The sequence below is a fragment of the Onychomys torridus genome, chromosome 4 (assembly GCF_903995425.1).
Source record: "Onychomys torridus chromosome 4, mOncTor1.1, whole genome shotgun sequence".
In the NCBI taxonomy this organism is placed as follows: domain Eukaryota; kingdom Metazoa; phylum Chordata; class Mammalia; order Rodentia; family Cricetidae; genus Onychomys; species Onychomys torridus.
Window position 1 is genome coordinate 96,651,617 of NC_050446.1, and position 12,529 is coordinate 96,664,145.

At 46.9% G+C, this 12,529-nt stretch overlaps 1 protein-coding gene across 1 annotated transcript in view; it reads left to right on the forward strand.

The window, feature by feature from the left end:
• Sord (sorbitol dehydrogenase) overlaps positions 1 to 12,021 on the forward strand; it is a 35,179-nt gene extending 23,158 nt beyond the window's left edge. Inside the window, 5 exon segments of the mRNA XM_036184151.1 lie at positions 1,456 to 1,574; positions 5,976 to 6,041; positions 6,724 to 6,899; positions 9,854 to 9,975; positions 10,746 to 12,021. Of these exon segments, the coding sequence (XP_036040044.1) occupies positions 1,456 to 1,574; positions 5,976 to 6,041; positions 6,724 to 6,899; positions 9,854 to 9,975; positions 10,746 to 10,911 (649 nt within the window). The 3' untranslated portion in view covers positions 10,912 to 12,021.
• Positions 12,022 to 12,529: the final 508 nt, after the last annotated feature.

The window sequence follows — 12,529 nt, forward strand, 5'->3', positions numbered from 1 at the left end:
AACCAGTCCTAGCTGTGTAGGAGAATGTAGAGGGGCAGGATGTTGTGTCTTGAGAGTGTGTGTTTGTGTGTGGAAAGGGGGTGGTCCCTGAGAGTTTAGGAATCTTCCTTGTTTTATTTTTTCCACTTAGACAGAATGTGCCATAGCATGGACAGAGTATGGCTTAGACTGTGGGGCGTGATGGGAGAGAAGCAGAGGCCTTGCAGTTCATTCTGTAAGGTCCTAGAACAATGACAAGAAGGTGTGTGGGGGGGTCTAGTTGCCACATTCATTTCTTTGGGGAACTTGTAGGTTCCCATGTTTGTAGGTGTTGCTGGGAACTAAGTAAACCTTGGATAGCAAGGAGCCAGCAGGAATAAAATAGCCCCAGAGCGACTTGTGCCAGGAGGCATCTGATGTGGGCCATGTGAGGGCAATCAGGACTCCTCGGCTGGAGTCTAGCTGGGAACCAGCCTTGCAAACTTGTCACTGAAGAGTGAAGCTGAAAATAAAGCCTGTCCTGCCTGCCTGACAGGGTTCGATGAGATGATGGGTGGGGAAGCATCCTAGCCTGCCAAGTACTCACTGTCAGCAGCGGAACTGTGGATGCGGTTGAGATGCCAGCGGGCTCAGAAGAGAAAACCAAGAACCTAGTGGTGAAGGTGCCACATTGTTAAATCAGCTTTGTGGAACAGTTCCTGCTCCCATCAACCAGTCATGGGGCAGCTAGGCAGCTGCTGTCACCAGATGTGGTTCTGGAATATATGACGGGGGCGGTAGCAGAGAGGGGCCCACACTTAAGTCACCCTCGGCAAAGCGTTAACAGCAGGGACTGCCAGAGTGAAGCCAGATGTGCTGAAAAGTTCAGAGGCTGAAATGCCAGAGTGCGGTTACGTTAAGCATCTGTTGAGTGAGCTTTCATTGGTTCATGACAACCATACTATACCTTAGTTTGGGAGGCATGTTAGAAAAAGACATAGTGTGGATCAGTGTTTATGTGCAGGTATGGGGTTCAATCCCCAGCACTGAAGAAAAGTCACCAGAAACCATGATGTTGTCACTGAACTCTGAAGAGATTTTGCCAAAGAAAATTACTTTCCTGGGGCAGAATGGAAGCAAACATATCTGGCTTCTACTTCAAACCCTTTAAGCCCTCGCTTTGAACTTCTGAGATAAGCCATTTAACTCTCGCAGCCCAATTTCTTTCTCAGTAGACTGGGGGAAGCAACTACTGCTGAACTGTTCCAACAGTGCTGTGAGCAAATACATGCCAAGTGCCTAGCACATTGCTGTACGCATTAGTCAATGCTTACATGTTAGCTGTTGTCGCAGTGGCCTTAGGCAAACGCTGTGTGGTACCAGTGATAGATAGGGTTATAGCATTAATACTGTACTGTAGTTGTGTAGTGTTAATGGCATCATCAGTACCCTAGTAAAGTCAGAGACCCTAATTGTGTATGTTGGATTACTTCCCAGGCTTCCTGACAATGTCACCTTTGAAGAAGGGGCCCTGATTGAGCCTCTGTCTGTGGGGATCTATGCCTGCCGTCGAGGTTCAGTTTCTCTGGGGAAAAAGGTCCTTGTGTGTGGAGCTGGTAAGAAACAGAGCCCCTGGCTGTGGGTTCTTGGGCTGGGCATGTGAAATCCCCATCTCACTCCTCCAGGAGCTGGGTTGATTCTAGACACTTTCTGGGTAGTTGAGGGTCCCAGTGTCTCATTCAGTGACCAGCACTTGGCTAAATAAACGCAATGTCTGAGGTGGGTGTAGTGGTACGCATCTGTATCTCTGCACCAGAGGCTGAGACAGGAGAATTTCTGTCTATTCCAGGCCAGTCTTGGCTACACAGTGAGACCCTATTTCAAAAAGCCCAAACAGACAGATAAGTAAATAAAGTGTCTCAAGCACAGTAGTAACTAACAGATTTCATAGAGAATATAACCCTCTATCCATTTAAATAATAAATAAATCTTGCAATAAATTTTGAACCCTTGATAAAACTAGGGAAATATTTGGGGTAGTAAAGTAAAGAGTAGCTTTTAGAACTTGGAAGTCACACTGGAGAAATGATAGTCTTGCCCACTAGGCAAAGGAAGTAGGTAGGCTCTGTTCACAGAAGGAGGGAGTCCAGCCACTGACTTGGGGTTCCAGCTTTCTGTCTTCTCTCATCTCCTGCTTCTGGCCACTTGTAACAAACCTCAGAGGCCTCAGACCAAATCATTTTTTTTTTTTTAGCTGAGGATCGAACCCAGGGCCTTGGCCTTGCACTTGCTAGGCAAGCTCTCTACCACTGAGCTAAATCCCCAACCACAAACAAAACACACACACACACACACACACACACACACGTGCGTGCGTGCGTGTGTGTGTGTGTGTGTGTGTGTGTGTGTGTGTACGCTCTCTCAGAAATTCACTCATAGCCAAGAGAACCACTGTTAATATTTTGGTGCAGAATCAGTTAGCTTTAGTTTTGGTGAATGCTGGAAGACCAGAGAAGCAGAACAAGCCTCAGCTACCTCACCTTGCCAGCTCCTCAGCTGATCCTGTTTCCTCAGACTGGATGCCTCTCAGTTGAATTCCTCGAAAGCCTGAAAGCTTAACCAGCCAAATGCTTAACTAGCTCTGGTTCCTGGTCTTCATGCCTTATATATATTTTTCTGTTTTCTGCCATCACTCCCTGGGATTAAAGGTGTGAGTCACTATGCCTGGCTGTTTGCATTGTGGCCTTGAACTCACAGAGATCCCAGATGGATTTCTGCCTCTGGAATGCTAGGATTAAAGGCGAGAGTGTCACCTAAGTATCTAGCCTAAGTATCTAATGGCTTTTCTGTTCTCTCACTCCAGATAAGTTTATTAGGGTACACAATATTTTGGGGAACACAATACCACCACATTTTCCCTTTTTTTTCTCTAAAATTAAAGAAAGCTTATAACTAATACAAGAAAAATTATCCAGTAAGTATATACAATATATACAGTCAAGAATTACATTAACAATGTCTAGTCCACTAACGTTTGACAGATTCAGACAAAAAACTCCATTATATATGTTAACCATGTCCAGCCCAGTAACATTTGATAAACTCAGACAAAAATTTTTTCATTACTTATCCTATTTAAAACAAGTAGTTCCTTTTTAAAAAGTAGATTCAGTAACTGACCTTTTTATCTGATCATATCCATATTCTCTCTTTTTTCTTTTCATAATAGATTCAGTAGTCGCTATCTTTTGTCATTTTTATATCTTCCCCTTTTTCTTTTTACAGTAGATTCAGTGATCTACCCATTTATCCTATTATTCTTTATCTTTTTTCCTCAGAGTAGATTCATATCTACCTCATATCTATATTCTTTTTTTCTTTTAAACAAAAACTCTGAATCTAATCTTCTTGTTCAGCTTTTTTCCTGACCATTAACAATTAACAACTTGTAACCAACCATCATAAACAATGACAATATCCAAAACTTAAACTACCAAAACCCTCCCATCCCACCTCTTGGGAAAGTGGGAGTCGTTTTCTTAAAATTACTTCCTGCTTTCTGGTGGTTAAGACATCTTTAGGGGATCCTAAAAAGAAAAATTTTGGGCTAATTGCCAAGTCCTGTATCATTTGTCCAGTCTCTCCATAATAGGAAAGTTCAGGGCTTATCACAAGTCCTTATTCGAGTAGCTTGTCAGGCTGGATCATCTCAGCTAGTCATCTCAAACTTATCCTGACCAGTTTGTAGTCCAAAGTCGATCTTTCCGTGGTGTTAATCAGTTTAATGGCTTTATCATAGTCCATGTGGAATCATCGTTGTGGGATCATCTTTTTTAAGATTTCGAAGTCACTGTTAGGTCATGGTTTCCTGCAGACTTTTTTTTTTTGCCTCCTCTGTGGTTTGGAGTAATCACAGTCTGATAAATGTCTGTCTCTCAGAACCATGAATGTTCTTCCCTAGAAGAGAATATCTTCACAGCAATTTCTCCCCACCATTTGTCTTGCCAAACGTTTCCAAACTGACCTTTGCCGATGCTTTCTTGTAACATGATGGTCCAGGCAATTCTTCTCTGAACAAGCAGTAGTAAACACTTCATTCCAGGTAGCAGCATCATTGCAGTCACCAATAGGATGAGAAGGAGCCAGCAACCTGGAGCAGCAGCCTCTGCTTCCATGGTCCCATCGCCACCGTTTTTGTCTCAGCCCTGGCTGAAGCTTCTCCTTAGCAAGCCTCCTAGGCTGGTCTCAAACTCAGGATCCTCCTGCTTCTGCCTTCTTCAGTAAAGGCTCGGGTCTGAGCTGGGGCCCACAAGGCCACAGGCAAGCAGCTTTTTCATGAATTCGTACCACAAAGTTGGGCGCCAGATGTAGCAGAAATCTTAAAAGTTCTTATTAATGAAAACAAACCTGGAGCCAGGTATTGGGGTGAATGCTGGAAGACCAGAGAAGCAGAACAAGCCACAGCTACCTCACCTTGCCAGTTCCTCAGCTGATCAGACTGGATGCCTCTCAGCTGAACTGTGCTGCTCAAAGCCTAAAAGCTTAACCAGCCAAATGCTTCTAGTTTCTGGTCTTCACGCCTTATATATCTTTCTGTTTTCTGCCATCACTCCCTGGGATTAAAGGCTCACTTTTTGGGATTAAAGGCATGTGTCACCATGCCTGGCTGTTTCCAATGTGGTCTTGAACTCAGAGAGCCAGAGGGATCTCTGCCTCTGGAATGCTAGGATTAAAGGTGTGAGTGCCACCATTTTCTAGCCTAATAGTGGTTTTTTCTGTTCTCTGACCCCAGATAAGTTTATTAGGGTGCACAATATTTTGGGGAACACACTACCACCACATTGCCAAGGTCTCTCTGGGTAACCAGATTGGCTTCCAATTCAGGGAGCTCCTGCTGCCTAAATGCTAGAGTAGCAGGCGTGTGCCGCCATCCCTAGCTAGGTCTTTTGTATAACTTAAGACTTAAAAACAGAGTCTTGGTATGTAGCTCAGGATATCCCTGAACTTAAATCCTGCCTCAGCCTCCTGAGTGCTGGGGTTACAGGCTTTATGCCATGGAGTAGTATACTCCCTTAAAAACAAAAACAGAAAACCTGGGATATCGAGATGGCTCAGCTGGTAAAGGCACCCACCACCAAATCTAATGACCTAAGCACAATATTTGGGACCCACATGAAGAAAGGAGAGAACTGAATTCTGCAAGTTGTCTTCTGACTTCCACACATGTACCATGACACCTGAACATGCTTGCACACATGTATATATGCACATTATAGTAAATAAATGCAATAAGAAAATGATGACTGTGTAAACATTTTTTGTGTCAAATGCTGCAGAGTTGTAGCATAATTTTTAAAGCTGTGTAGTAACCCTTTCTGTAGTATATATAACTAGTCGCTTACTTTGGACATTTCAGGTATTGTTTTTCAGTTGTTGCTTTTAAGGGAATGCAACAGAAGAGCCAACTAAGTATTCCCATTGTCTCATTCTGTGGGACTTCATTTTATGGTAAATCCACAGTGCCATCTAGCAAGCAAATACTGTGTGGGGTGGGGTGGGTCAACCCAGGGACCCACCTCACAAAAGAGGAATGCTCAGGGTGTTCAAGGAAGAATGTGACTCTCCCTGGGGAGGGGTGGTGTGTTCTCCTGAAGTTAGGCCAGGGAAACACGTCCAGATCTTCTGATTCATAGTTTCTGGCTCTTTGAGATTTCTCTCCAGCAGAGCCTAAGAGAAAGGAAAGTGTTTATAGCTCTGAGGTATGTGGGATCAAGCAAAACTTACTGCTAGGAATGTGTCTCATGAAAAAAAAAACCACAAGCCTTCATCTACTTGTTCACATCTGCATTCACAAACAGCTTTACAAATCTTATTGTGTGCCAGGCACTTGGATAGACACTAGCAATGCACACGTGCATGCACGTACTCACGCACAAAACCTAGTCCCTGTCCAGGGCTCAGGCAGGGGGAAAGTTGATGTTTGGTAACACACAGTCTCCATTCTCTGCCTTGTCTAGGGCCCGTTGGGATAGTCACTTTGCTTGTGGCCAAAGCAATGGGAGCCGCTCAGGTGCTGGTGACTGGTAAGAGGGATCTCTTTCAAGCTTGGCACTCTCATTTCCTTCCTCCCAGACCCACCTCTTAGAGGTTGCACCACCTCAGAACTCCACACTGGAGGAGGCCAGACCTTTGTGTGAACCTTTAGGGGACAAACCACCACACTTCCTGAAGTACTGGTGTCTAGAGAGCTACTACCTCCTGTCCCCTGGGTTCTAGAGCTGGAAAGCCTGTCCAGGAATGAGCAACTCAGGGCTGAGGAGAAGTCTCTTTTGTGAAAGGAGAAGGTAGCTGCATGGAGAGGAGAATGTGGCTCCTTATGTATGGGCCTCACACTATCCTCTTAATGCTAAGAGGAGGCTCAGCCTTTGGTCTGTCTGACTTAATTTAGAAGGCAAAGATGGTGTGTGTGTGTGTGTGTGTGTGTGTGTGTGTGTGTGTGTGTGTAATTGTGTATGTAGCTATGTAGACTTGTGTAGTGTGTGTGAGGTTGTATAGGGGTATTTTGCATAAGGAAAGGGTATCTGCATGTGTGTACCCGTGCAGCACATAGCAGACAACGTTTAAGGGTGTGGGGTATGCTGAGCTCAGCAGCTTCACCCCTTGCACTGGATGGAGACTGCTGTATCAGATCTGTACCTCCATTTTCTTTTCTTCCTAGTCAGTTATCTGGCTTCTGTATTTAAAGTAACTTATGCTTCCTTTTAGACCTATCTTCCTCTCGGTTGGCCAAAGCCAAGGAAGTTGGAGCTGATTTCACCCTCCAGATTGCCAAAGAGACTCCTATGGAAGTTGCCAGTAGAGTGGAAAGTATGCTAGGAGGCAAGCCGGAAGTCACTATTGAATGCACAGGAGCGGAATCCTCCATCCAGACGGGCATCTATGTGAGTGAGCTGAGGGTGGCTCACTGGCCTGCAGGGCAAGGGTGGTACCGAGTAGTAAAGAGAGCAGCAGTAAGGAGGTCTGCCATCAAGCTCCGCCAGGCTGCTGTGTGACCCCAAACAGCTGGCCCCTCAGCACTTTGTTTTCTTACCTTTGGTGCGGACTTGCCTTGAGCCCTCATTGAGTCAAATTGGGGTTCAAATGTGGAAACCAGACATGCATGCCCCTTCAGGATGGGGTTGCCTTTAGCATTGCGCCAGAACCTGTAAGCAGTGCCCTTGACTACACCATCAGCAGGACAAACTGGGAATCAGGCCTTAGTAGAGTAGGAGATCCCTAGATTGTTTTATTAAGGAAAACTAGTCTTTGAGTCACGGAAACTAAACAAGAGCTAGTGATTCAGTTAGTCACCAAGGTGAGGTGAGTTTTCAAGGCCAAAGTGGCGAATGGGGTGCTGTCTTCCCGAAGTAGGAACAGATAAGCTGCCCAGGCCTGATTCACCCCACAAGGTTTCACCCCTCCAGCAACTTATGGGAAACAGAGAGGGAGTTGGGGTGGGGGAGGGTGTGGCTTTGACAGAGCAAAGTACAAGGAAAAGAGGAAACACAAGCCCTCCTGTGTGCCAGTCCTTTGCTGGGCACTCTATAGACATGATGCCTCTGCACCTTAGTTCTGAATTCAGTTAACGCTTTACATTGAGAGAGTCTTGGGAACTTGCTTCCAATTCCTCGGGTTAGGAGTCAGGATCAAGAGTCAATTCCTAGCCCTGCCAAACCCATTACTTAAGCCTGGGGAGGATTGAACAAGCAACTATGCCAGGCTGGGAGGGCCTGACCTGGGAGGAGCTCCTGCCTCTGCTTCCTAGACTGCTTTCCCACGGGGCCATGGGCTTCTCCTTCCCTTCTGAGTCACAGCTAGTTCATGCCCAGGGCACTTTGCAGCACGTGAGATATTCCAGGAAGGAATATCTCTACCTATGGCATGCCCTCAGGCCTGGGACTCTTGCAGAGCTCTGTGTTTTCTCCTGTCTAGGTGCTTAGTGTCACCGAGAGAAGGAGTTGACAGGAGGGATGAGCAGGTGCCACTTGGCCCTGTCCTGACTTTCTGCTAGAGTCAGTTAGCCTTCTGTCCCACTGTCATAGGCCATGGTCTCCATGTGGGGAAGGGCAAATCGAACCCCAGACTATGAGAGATGATGAGTCTGTGAGTGGTAGAGGTACTCACAATGTGTCCTGGGTACCTCCTGGGTGCCAGGCTTTGTGTTAGACACATTGCAGCAGGTTTGTCTACTATCTTCAGTGGCTAGCTTCAGTGATACCACACCTCAGAGAGGCAATGAAACTTAATGGCTGTGACTGTCCTCTTCTGCCCTGATATTTGGGAACAGATGTCACCCCTGGTAGTTGGTAGTGTAGGCCAATTGCCAGGCTACCTGAGGATGGTATAGAGGTGAATGTGATCTGAGGTACTCCCTAGGCATGAAGTGATGTCTCTTCTGACATGGTTATGGAGCCATAATGCATAACAGGGACTGTAGAAGGTAGGCCACACTACCAGTGAGTGCAGCAGGGCAGTAGCACCAAGTATGGACACATCTGAGCATCACCTTCCTGTCTGGGAGGTGACCGGATGCTGTTTGTGTGGTGTGGTAGATGTCCTTGGGTAGAACTGATGGTATCTCTTGGTATATTGACCACATCCAGAGTAGTCAAGTAATTCCTTGACCTATGGCCTAAGGCATTTCAAGGCATTCCTTGGCCTATAGCCAGCATACTGCTGAACCATGCTACTTGGAATAGCCAGCAGGTACCTCTTCCTTGTCGGGGAGGGCAACTCCTAAGGGGGAAACCATTTTCCTGGAAAAGTTGTTAATCAAAAGTTTACTGTGACTCAACTCACAGCTTTGACTTCTCACCCATCTCCAGTGGGGACAGCGATGCTTTTTCCATTACACACATATTCCTGGGTAGTTTGTAAGTGACTCTGCACTTCAGTGAAGGCGTGAAACAGCTGAACGTTGAGTATACACTAGCACCAAGCATTGGGATGTTCCCATGAGGTGCTCGCTGAAAGGCCAAGTCCAGGGTCGGCTGCTCAGAGGTCTTAACACCAGGAGTGGGCAGCCTCACAGTGCTGCAGCCTGGAGCACACCTCTCATCTGGGCACTGCAGGCCTCTCTCCATGGCATTTCTCACCCCTCCCTCAGAAGGGCTGGCTGTGTGCCGTCAGAACAGTCCTGGGGTAAGTGCCGCTGCCATGTCTGACTGTCATAGAAGTTTTGCAGGACTGAATTGCCCATTGTCCTGCTTCTCCCAGCAGGGAGCACAGGATACCACAGGGCCAGCGTTGTACTTATACAGCATTACATGGAAATAGATAGTCTCCCTCCTCTACCATTGCTTCTAGAAGGGAGTGATTCACTGGAGTCTATTTCTTGACATTAGCAGAGCACTGGATTTCCAGACAAATATTTAAGGAAGACAAATCCGTTATGCCCAGTACCATTGAGGTGAAGAACAAAATGGTTCCTGCCTGCCTTCGTGGGTGAAGCTGATTTTAAACCACAGAATTCACAGCCTGTCTGTGTGGCAACTGCAATTTTCTCACTACTGATGAACTTAGAGGGGTTCCTTATTCATTTTCATGTTGAGTTTTTGAGATGTGGGAATCTCATTCTTGACTGACTTGGCCCTCACTCTGTAGTCCACACTGGTCTTGAACTCTCAGCAACCCCCCTGCATTAGCCCCCTGCATGCTGCCATTACGGGTATATGCCATCATGCCCAGCTGATACTGACTGTTCCTGGTGTCTCTGAGTCTTCTTTAGTCACCCTTACATTTCTGGACGCCCTGTTGGGTTTGGGTGGCTTGCTGAAGAGTTTGGTAGTGTAGCAAGAATCCCACCGTCTGGACCTCCTGTCTATCCTGAGTTCTCTTGTTCTTGTTTCTTCCTTAGGCCACACACTCTGGTGGGACCTTGGTGATTGTGGGAATGGGCTCTGAGATGGTTAATTTACCCCTAATGCATGCATCTGTGCGGGAGGTGGATATCAAGGGCGTGTTTCGATACTGCAACACGTGAGTATGCTGAGGGTGAGCCAAGGCGATCAACAACCAGCATGGCCAAGGCAGGTCCCTGCAGCCTCTGAGACCAGGAATCTCTGCATGCTTATTTATGAGGGTACTCCCTGACCACACTGCCAGCACATGATATGACAGGGCTGCTAAGAGAGAGCATAGCATGTACTTATTCCTCAGAGGGAGGAACAGACAGGGAGGGGATCTGCCACTCATGACCTAGTCTCTCCTCCTTTCATTTCCTTAAGTAGCCAGACTTCCCTTCCTCCCTTTCAAAGGGGGAGAGCTGCTTTTCATCCACCTCCCCATATTCTACTGCTCCCCACCGTATGCAGCAAGGATGCTCTGTCTGGAGCATAGTGATGCCTCTTACTCCCAGCGTATAGTTCCATGGCCTCAGCAGAGCACCCACTTTGCATTAAACTTTGCCGAGCTAGGCTGCTAATCTGTGCAAACTGGTTATCTTGACCTTTCCCAGGCTATCTCCCTGACGTTTACTGCCTTTCACTCTGGCCTCTGCAGTATAACTCAGTCCTTCGTGCCAGTGAACCTCAAGGTTTCGTGGCACAGACTGCAAAGTGAGGGGATGGAGGCTTGGCTAGGGTGACTGAGAACAGCCTCTGTATCTGCAGATTACAGCCGCAGGCCATCCGTCACTCTGTAAAGTTGACCTTGCAGAAGGGCCATGCTAGAGATAAACATGGTCCAGCAGTTTCTGGGGCCTGGGCTTTTCCCCTGACGGTTAACGAAATGCTTATGATCTCTTACAGGTGGCCGATGGCGATTTCCATGCTTGCATCGAAGGCCTTGAATGTGAAGCCTTTAGTTACCCATAGATTTCCTCTGGAGAAGGCTGTAGAAGCCTTTGAAACCTCCAAAAAGGGATTGGGGCTGAAAGTTATGATCAAATGTGACCCCAATGACCAGAACCCCTAATGTGAATTCATCTGTGCCCTCAGCCTACCCTCTCAGCATCTAAAGGCTAATGGCTGGGAAGGGGAGGCCCTTGATGCAGAACTTTCTTTTGAATGGTAAAAATAATTAACTCATAATAAGCTGAGAGCCTTAGGGGAGTTGGTGTGCCTTAAAGACAGATGTAGGGACACTCTGGGGGACCTTGCAGCCAGAATGAGATGCTTATATTGAGGAAAGTCTAGTAGAGAAAGCAGAGTTTGCCAGTGCTGGGAGCTCCCCTCCCCCTCTGGTACCTTCTTTGGGTGAGGACATAAATCCCCTGAGGTCCTGTCCCACTGTGATGGCCAGGGGGTGGGGCTGACTCAGGAAGAAAGGACTTGGTTAAGGTGGAAGTGGCCCCATAGCTGATCCTTTGGTCTGGATAAACGCCGTCATCTGTTGTAGTTCATCTGGTGTTTGTCAAGCCCAGCGTCATTTGGTTTGATGATAAAAGAGGAATAAGAAAAGAAACTTGCCTTGTTGATCCAGGATAAAAACCAATCAAAAGAACGAAACAAATCCTGTATGAGGTGCACTAGCTTACATTCCCCAAATGTGGAAGTAAGGGCACTCACCTTGCCCAAGACCACCTCTTCCTCAACGTCTAAGAATTCAGTCATTACATTTGTAGATTGGAAGACCACCTTCCCAACACTGCTCCTTCACAGTTAGGAGCAGTGCCAGTTGCTAGGCAACCAGGAGCCTTACCCTAAGATCTTAAATCCTGCCTAATTAGTACAGAGGACCACTAGAGGGCTTGTGTTCCCAGGCTCACCCACAGGCAATTATTACCCCATTCTGCTCAGTTCTGGCTGTCTGAAAACTCCCCTTCCCATAGCTGGGCAAGGCTGGCGGCATCTGTTGGGTGGACACCACAGCATTTTTCATCCCAGGGCTTTCCTCTATAAGATTTGGGTTCAAATCACACCCTTCATGATCTTAAAATAATTAAGGGTAACTGTGATGTAACTTGGGCTGCGGACTTTAACCCACCCCATCGGCTGCGGGTAGAGGATGGCCGAAAAGAATCTGCGGAGAAGACCGTGGCCAATAACTGAGCTTTGCAAAATAAATTCTGTCGCTGGTCTCGGACTCCTGCTGTGGTTGATGCTTATTTAGGGAGTAGACTTAGGCTACCCGGGTCACACAAGGAGCAATCACAAAGCTTTGGCAGGGGACATTTTCTGTACTAAATACAATCTCACAAACTTCTAGAAATGTAAGTGGCAAATATATAATGAGTATCTTGCAGGTAGAGAAAATAATTCAGACAAAGTAGCATAACTCTTCCCCCCCCCCCCCCCCCCCCGCCCCATGCAGGAGGCACGTTCACAAGACTTCTGTCCACACTCAGCAGCTTTGTACCCCCACAGACTTGCTCTTTCTTCTCTCTGTCCTGTTTTGTTAGCACCAGACTTATTACTTGCCTTCTGTGAAAACTCCTTCCAGCACGGGGATGCCCTGAGCTCCTCCAGTGAGAACGAGAAAAGCCCCTCACCTTGGAAGACTTCTCAGATGCCTCAGGCAGGGACAGATTTCTCAGTTAAATTTACAAATAACCAGTTTTCTTCTGGTTGTGTCCCAGTGAAGGGGCCACTGA